General features: G+C 43.2%; 1 protein-coding gene across 1 annotated transcript; it reads right to left on the reverse strand.

Moving 5' to 3' along the window:
* Positions 1 to 5752: 5752 nt before the first annotated feature.
* Positions 5753 to 8350, reverse strand: GNG10 (guanine nucleotide binding protein (G protein), gamma 10). Its single transcript, XM_009586902.1, has 3 exons — positions 8337 to 8350; positions 6210 to 6267; positions 5753 to 5878 (listed from the first exon to the last, which is right to left on the reverse strand). Exons 1-3 carry the CDS (start codon positions 8348 to 8350, stop codon positions 5753 to 5755), a joined length of 198 nt encoding a protein of 65 aa, XP_009585197.1.
* Between the last annotated feature and the right edge of the window lie 415 nt (positions 8351 to 8765).

Consider the following 8765-nt stretch of genomic DNA (forward strand, 5'->3'; position numbering starts at 1 on the left):
TTTGCACAGGCATGCCTGCCAGTTCCAGAATGTCAGTGTCTGTTCAGTGGCCTTCAGCTGAGATGATTCAGTTTTCAAACTCACAAATCTTTCTAAGTTTGATGCATTAACAGAAAGGGGAAAAAAAAAAAAAAAGAAAAAAACCCCCTAAGTTTCTGGTTTATGCTTGCAGTAAAATACTTTCTTGGTGTTGAGCCTTCATTAAGTGCATATTCACTATTTGGATAAATAAAACCAGCACTTAGGGGAGAAAGCTTTGCTCTTTTGGAGAAAACGGAGTGCGGATTTTTAGCTGAGAATTCCTAAAAGCTATGATGACAGCACTAATAGCAGTTCTAGTTCATAGTAATATCCCCAAATTATTTGTACCCAAATTGTTTGCAAGACTTTAGAATATCTTTCAAGTGTAACATAAAAAGACTTTTAGCAGAATTGCAAACAAGCCAGTGTTTCTCTATTTTGCCTAGAGTATGAGTAAGACAAATAAAAATTGCAGTATGCTTACTATTTCTGGCCCATTTTTGTGGTCACTTGACCTAACCATTTTCCATCTCTTTGCATCATGGGTTTGGCTCTGTTTTTCAGAACTGTCTCCCAAATTGCCAGGCCCAGGAATCTGTTCTTTTAAGAGTGCAGCTTTGCAAAGTCTCAGTCACAGATGACCATAGTGGAGAAGATTATAGCTGCCACTGCCAAGCTATGTATTTATGTCCTCCTTTTCCACAGGCAAAGGCTAACATCAGAACTTTCACGTGAACAGTCATGGAAGACTAGCTCAGATAATCTACAGATCACTTCAAGAACAAAGGCATGTTGCCTACATTAAATAAGTAAAGAAAATTCAAGTGCTGTCTGCATTAAGTTTCCATTAGGTAGAAAAAATGTCAGTGTACAGTTAGTTACTGGCAACATAGTCGAAAATAAGAAAAAGGGCTTGCAATAACCAGTTGTTTTTTACTGTATTTGTTTATGACTCCCAATCTCTCTGTCGTGGTTTAACCCCAGCTGGCCACTGAGCACCACGCAGCCGCTCGCTCACCCCCCTCGGGTGGGATGGGGGAGAGAGGTGGAAGGGGAAAAGTGAGAAAACTCATGGGTTGAGATAAAGACAGTTCAATAAGTAAAGCAAAAGCTGTGCGCGCAAGCAAAGCAAAACAAGGAATTCATTCCCTACTTCCCATCGGCAGGCAGGTGTTCAGCCATCCCCAGGAAAGCAGGGCTCCGTCACGCGTAACGGTTACTTGGGAAGACAAATGCCATCACTCCGAACGTCCCCCCCTCCTTCTTCTTCGCCCAGCCTTATATGCTGAGCATGACGTCATATGGTATGGAATAGCCCATTGGCCAGCCGGGCCAGCCATCCCAGCCACGCTCCCTCCCAGCCCCCCGCGCACCTGGCAGGGCACGGGAAGATGAAAAGTCCTTGACTAGAGTAAACATTACTTAGCAACAACTAAAACATCAGTGTGTTACCAACATTATTCTCATACTACATCCAAAACACAGCACTATACCAGTTAATAGGAAGAAAATCAACTCCATCCCAGCCGAAACCAGGAGACTCTCACACATATGTACACGTTGACAAATTTGTCACATGACATTCTCCCCCCTCCTCCTATCGGTTTAATGTGGAGGAAAATTACTATTGCACTATAAAGATGCACTTCTCTCCCCTCCCCCTCCCTAATCATCTGTAACTAGGAAGAATCAGGAAGCAACTAGTTCTCAAACAAAAAGATGCAATATAGTAACTAATCACTGGTCTTCCATTAGCAGGTAGGGACGCTCAGTTCTTGGATCAATTTGTAAACTGCTTAGTGACCAGGCAGGTGGCACCTGTACATGGAGAAGAGCCTTGCTGATGGACTGTGACGGATGCCAGTGGGAACAAGGGGCCTTGTGGCTTATGTGAGGCACTTAGTGTACAGATGTGTGCATTCACTTAATTTGCTTTATTGTGGACACGCTGCCTGAGAGCAAAGGGGTGCAGCAAGCACACTCCTCTAAAGAGACTGGAATCCGTGTCTTCCTCCCATGGGACTGCAGAATACCACCACGCTCGCAGGTACACCAGGGTGGAGCGCTCCCAATCCACCTCACAACTGCTGCACAGGTCTTTCTATCCGTGGCTGGTGGAGCGGCGGATGCAGTCAGGACCTGCAGTATGCTCACAGAACTGCTCCTCCGACACGTGTTGAGCGTGGTGCTCCAGCTGAAAGCACCACGTGGAGCTGGGCAGGGCAGCCAAGAGACAACAGCAGCTGCCTGAGAGCGGCTGCTCTCTCCTGCACGCTATGATTTGGCAGCTCCTTATGCCAGCTCAGCAGCCGCTCCAGAACCCGAGCTCCAAGTGAGGACACTAAGCAGAAAAGCGTATGCAGCAAGGAGGCCTGGGGGGAGAAACAGATGTGGGGACAGGGGGAGGTTTTATTCCGGGAGGTAAAAGAAATATGAAAAGCTTGCCTGGGAGGGAGTGGCCAGCGGGCAGATGCTGGCTGTTCAAAGGCATTTGATGCATTCTCTCATCCCTCTCCCTCCCTCCCTCCCTGACTTGAGCATTTTGACCTCAAGCTGAGCCTCTGATCACCTCTGTGCAAGTAAAAATAACCATGCTTCCTCTAGACTTCCGCAGTGTGTGCGTGTGTCGAGTACTAAAAGAAAAACTGCCATATTCAAATAGCCTACAATGAAAGGAAGCCAGAGCGAAAAAAAGCTCTTAAGGAAGGACATTCTCTTCTGGGTTTAGAGGCACAATACATACTGGCAGTATTATGACTCTCATTTCAGTGTCTTCCTGCAGGACGGCAAGCGTGAAAATCTTTTGATACAAACTGAACTGCCTGGAGGACACTCATTGCCCCATTTCAGTTGATATTAATGAAAATTAAATACCCAGATTGCAAACTTCTTCCTTACAGTTTCAAAATGTATAATTGAGCCTGCTAACAGTGTTACTATTTACCACAAAAATAGTAAATAGGTATAAATAGGATTTTTCTATTAACAAGACACATTTTCTAAAAATCTAACAGCAATCTTCTCTTCCCAAAAAGCCAAACAAATAGCTTGAGGCCTTCCCTCCCACTGCAAAATCCAAGTATCCTCTTCCTTACAATATCTGCTCTTTGTTACAATTAAACAATGAGTTCAAAGGCAGTAGGGACAGGAATTTTATTTCCAAACTTCTAAAAGATTAATACAAACAATAGAAAGTAGACAAAATTTAAAACCTATTTAAAAAGTTAATTGTCCTTGTAAAAGTGCTCTATAAAAAAATGAAGGCAAATGACAAAGCACATTTGAGTAAGTTTTGTGTATTGCAAACCTTGACAATTACACATGCAACTATCTTTGGGTGTTCACGGGTTTTTAGTGTCTGTTTGGTCACATTTTAAACATGCCAAGGAAATTCCACCACGGCAGTACCTTTACAAACACAAATTAGGAGAAGTATTGCAGATTGGAAGTCTTGTAAGAAACACGCCTTAGGAATCAAGCCTGTGCTGCACATTGTGTCCAGCAGTTTCTAGCATGTGTCATTGATGGACTTAGATGGACTTGAAAAAAACTGTAGTTGGTTCCAGGTCTTGCTAATGGAAGCAAAATTCCCCTGGAGAACATTACTTCAGTACTAACAGCAGTTAGTTTTATACTTTAATGATTCACTTTTTCGATGTTTTATTTTGGAAAAAAACAAATATTTTTTACTATCATTCTGGTGTAACAGTTTAGCAAGATAGGAGTAAGTAATTTGGTAAAAATTCACATGTTTTTTTTTCTAAAATGTAAACTTCTCAGGTAACATTTTTATAATTAGCATAGTGAAGTAACAACGGTAACGATTATGAAAGGAATAAGAATTACATTAAAAAACTTTAAGAACATTAGCAAAAGATAATGAAGTAGGGATACACAAGAACAAACAGATAAATATCTAGGACATTGTTTTAGCCACACGAAAGTTAGGACACAGAGAGAGACTTTTCTTGTGAAGGAAGGCAGTTGTTACTCATGTCATGCTTGAAGGCAATTCTCTGATGACCTTCCCTGTAAAAGGAAAAAAAGGTTTATTAAATGCTGTCTTCCTAAGCTGACAAATTTCTCTTACAAATTATAACACAAAAGCTCCTTTGCACTGAGAAAAATGGAATAACTGCTTTCCTTTGTTGGATGTTGCCATCCTTGAATATTATAAATTTTTTTAATTGGCTTTTCAACTTTGCTCTCATTTTTTATGATCCTAAGATAACTAAATAATAATAAACTGGATAATTGATCTATCAGCAAAAAGATGACTAAATGACATCTGAGCTGAGCTATGCATTTCTAAAAGTATCATAACTTAACGAAACTCTTCTTGGTTTGAGAAAATATTTTGTATCCTGTCTGGATGATGCAATCAAACTTGAATCCTAGAAATACAAACATACATACACAGAGACACAAAAAAGACAAAGTAGAAAGGCTGCTTCAGTAACAGAAGAACACATGAACAGTCACTATCAATTTTCTCTTATTTGCAGGAAGAATTAAGGGTAGCACCTAAATTAAGAAAATCTTCTGCTTGTGCTTTCTGCCCCTCCAAGTTTTTTCCAGGAGAGCATCTCATGCTCAGTTGTTCTCTCTCTTCAGGTTCGATCCTGTTTTGTCAAACCTACGTAGCAACAATCAAAACCGTGCCATTGATGAGGCACAAGCACAGCTGCAAGCTCAGGAACCCTGGCAGCGGGAAGGGGAAGATTTTACAAGTACTTTGTGTTCTAGTCTAAATTCTGCCCTTAAAGAAAACATTCATTTTCAGTGGTTCTTCCTCTCTCTGTAGTTTTTTCAGCTCTTTAGCAGGAACTATTTTTATTTTTCCTTTTAAAGAAGGGTAACCCCTTCTGAATATCCTACTTCCACGTTTGTTTGTCGTGCAGAAGAAATAAGATTTTCCAACAAAAGTTATGGTGTGATCCTGCCCAAGACTACCAGCGCACACGGCCTTTCTTCCACCGCTGCAATCGCTGACATCTGCGTGACAGATGGGAGAGACAGGAGTGGGAGTCACGGAACTGGATCCCAAAGATTTGCAAACGCTGGACGGTCACCCACCCACCCCGCAGGTGTTACGCAGGTACAGGCAATGCAGAGCACTAAGGCAGACAGCGTTTAGGGAGTATCTCATCCTTTAGACCTGTGCTGAAAAAGGTTACGAAGGATGTGGTCGCAGGTTGCCTCAGCTCCTCTCTGCTTCCACTGCTTTTGGGGCTGTACCAACAGTAACAACAGAAAGAGCCTGAGGATGGACCCAGCCAAATGAACTGCAATATGACGCTGAAGACAAAATGTATTTTAACAAGGTTCTTGCTTAAGCTGTGAGCTAGTCATCATCAGAACACATGCCACTGCCACGGCTTTGTCCTACTTCTTCAAGCTGGGCATGTGACTGGTTTTTATGTCTGGCTGTGTCAAACATAGCCCTGTGTCACACTTTTTATTATTTTGGATGCTGCTAATGACCCTAGAGCTGCTCAAACACAAAAACCGACCAACCAACCAAAAAAACAACTCATAAACAAAACACCTCTAGAAGAACTGTAGGAAAGAAACATGCTTCAGTTGCCACACCTAAAAGAATTTGTAGAGCCAGCAGGGAAGTGATGAACACTTTGCTACCAAGAACTCAACATTCAAAGAATTATCACCATGTGCCTTCGTCTCTCCTAGGGCTTGAGTTTCCAATCAGAGTTATTGTTATTACCTGATTTCAGAGTAGAGCACAGGATCGGGGTTCTCGAAAGGGATTGCTCCCTGCAGGAACCCCAACAAGCAAGGCATCTTTGCAGGCATTTTGCATACAATACTGCTGAAGTTCTGCAGCTGCCTGAGAGACCTGTATAAAGGGAAAAGAAAAACAAATCCAGAGAGGAAACTAATTCATTCACAAGCATCTATTAGGCATTTCCTCTTGAAGAACCATCATCAAACAGAGCTGGAGAGCCGCCAAGTCAGCTCTTGGGTTCTAAAACACCACGTAAATCAGCACAAATGCACATTTACAAAGCTCCGATGAAACATGCATGAAATACTATGCCAGTGATGAGCCAGAGGAGTACAGAGGACTAAGATACAATGGAATTTGTCCTCATTAAAATGCGCAGGGCTGTGACCACAATATTCTCCAATCTACTGTACCGTTTTCAGGATTATATTTGAACTCTTACATCCTCAGGTAATTTACAAAAAGCATTTTCATTTCCAAACTGTTGAGCAACACAGAGCCTAACAAGGAACAAAAGCAAAAAGATGAGGATGAAAAGCTTTTTAAGTCGAAATTGCCACCTTCCCCCTAGCCAGTGAAGTTAGAACTTCAAATCCACGCTCTGGCCCCCAAAGAGAACAGTCCAGAGCTGCAGAACAAGCCTAAGAACCCAAAGGCAAGATACCTCCAGCACTGAACTCCCTTGCTCTCCCTGTGGACGGCAATTCAGTCATGTACCTGCATTTTTGAAGGAAAACATAGGAGAATTCCCGATTTCTCAGACACACATTGGTAACAGCTGCACGGAACTGTCAAAATCCATGCTGTCTGCTACCTTTTTTATTAAAGGAAATACTGAGCATATTGTTGGGAACACAAACTCCCTTCTGACTTCACCTCTGCCTTCATTATAGGACTCTTGAAATACTGATTTTTCTTCCTACACAACTTTGCAGTGTTCCCAGCAGAGGGACGAGACAATAGCCAGAAGGGCCACCCATGCTTCCCAGCCTACTGATTGAAGGGGCCACCCAAGAACCCTGATGGGATTTTGGTTCTGGGCCATCCCATCTAAGAGCATCTGGAAGCATGTGGGAAATCTGGCATAGCAAATGCTTTCCTTTGCTGTTTCGCTGCTGTCCTGTTCACCACCTCCCAACTCTCCTCCAGGACACTCACCCTGGTAATTGCCCGAATTTACCTGGCAGCGGTCAGCATTTCAGGGAGCTGTTAAGAGAAGCATTGTCCCACAGCCTCCCAGGTTCTCTTGAGCAGAATACAGGGAGAAGCATCCACAACAAAGATCCCTGCTAGTCAGTGGGCTTTGTCACTCCTCCCTTTCTTGAGGAGAACCTCCTTCTGGAGGCTGCAAAGGTCTCCCACCCTGCCCAGCCCCTTGGGCCCCCCACAGCATTAGCACCCTTGCCTCAACCACGGTGCCGACCCCCTGCTGGTACCCAACTATGCACCACACCGGCTATCAGGCAGAGGTGCTACCTGCAACACTGATCCGGCCAAGGCTGCGTGGAGCTTTTTTTCCTGGGAAAACGAGCGGAGAGCCATTCAGGGCACGGCTTGCCCTATGAGCACAGCAAAGTTAGCAGTGCCTCACTGTGTCTCCTTACACTTTGCTGCTGAACTCTGCAACGCGTACTGAGCTATGTATATTCTGGTGCTTCTGGAAAGATACAAACCTGATTTTTGGCATCTGTGTGAGAGTTATCCATACAGCAGCAGACTGTTGTTCTACGACAGATCTGCCTATTCTTAGCCCTAACTATGCCCCTATAACATTCTTCGCTCCCCTAGTTCACACAGAAAGTACAAGGGTTTCTGTTGTATTTCATCACAGGACAAACACGCTCCTGCGTGCAAGATACATGTGGGTACTTCTTTCCTACTTGGTTTCCTCTTTCTGAAAATACCGTTCCTGTCTGCTTCTTTAGCTGGCAGGGTAAACAAAATCACCATTGGAACTTTGTAGCATGGGATGTATTTTTAAAAATCCTTTCCTATCCAGCTTCCGTCTGAAAACACATTGTCTATTCAAAGTAGCCAAAACAACATTTGCTCCTACCTCAGTGTCTGCTAAAACTGATCCAAGTGGTTTTTCACCAGCTGAATGTATTCCTCACTGTTTTTCCACTGCATGTCAAGAAACCCTAGATGACGCTTTTTATAAGAGACATTTTTAATCATGCATCGTTTCACTTGTGATTATAAAAAGGCAGGAACAGGTTCCTAGAACAGCAGACCTGGAAAGAGACTGCTGTGCACAATGCTGCAAGAAAGATGAGTCTGAGGTCTTACCAAGGCCAAGCCTCCCTGGAGCACAAGCAAACCCATAATAAATATGTAGCCTTGAGCAGTCCCACTCCAGAATATGTTACCGCCACAAAGTAACCCCCAATAAACTATAAAAAAAAAAGCGGGGAGGGGGGATATGCCTCAAAATGAGCAGGAACAGAGATCCAGGCTATTGCTGGTGGTATAAAGCAACAGAAATGTTTGGTCTATCATTTCTGTGTTAGACAATATCCCTCTTGCCACAAGGGCCTACATTTCTATTCTGCATCGTCCGGTTTCTCACAGATTCCCACACATCGTCGCAGTGATAAACTACAGTCACTTTAGTGAATCAAACATCTGCAGACTCAGTATTCACTAACAAAACCTAGTAACATTAATGAATTGATCAGGATGATGTCCAAAAGCCATAGTGGTTTCACCTTGCCATGGGCACTTCAAATTTTCACCAGCCCAGGACAGGAATAGTGAGAAAAGGTATTCTAAATTATTTTTAAATCAATTCGCTAACTCAATATACTGGCACTGTCATCAGACTAAGGAAGCTGGTGTTTTGTGACTGGCCAGAGAAAAATGGCAAATGTATGGAGGTGACGAGAGAAGAGGAAAGCGCAGGACACGAATTAATTTGACCTTCATCACTTCACAGCCTACGCTGGATTTTGCGCGTGGCTGGAAAGAGTCATTTTTCCAAAGCAGTTGCCCCCCCCCC

The sequence above is a fragment of the Fulmarus glacialis genome, unplaced genomic scaffold (assembly GCF_000690835.1).
Source record: "Fulmarus glacialis isolate BGI_N327 unplaced genomic scaffold, ASM69083v1 scaffold5341, whole genome shotgun sequence".
In the NCBI taxonomy this organism is placed as follows: domain Eukaryota; kingdom Metazoa; phylum Chordata; class Aves; order Procellariiformes; family Procellariidae; genus Fulmarus; species Fulmarus glacialis.

What these genes read in the sequence shown, in the direction of transcription:
- GNG10 (XM_009586902.1), bottom strand. An exon ending in TTTGTAAATTACCTGAGGAT is followed by an intron (nt 5,879 to 6,209) that starts GTAAGAGTTCAA and finishes CCCTTTATACAG; the next exon opens with GTCTCTCAGGCAGCTGCAGA.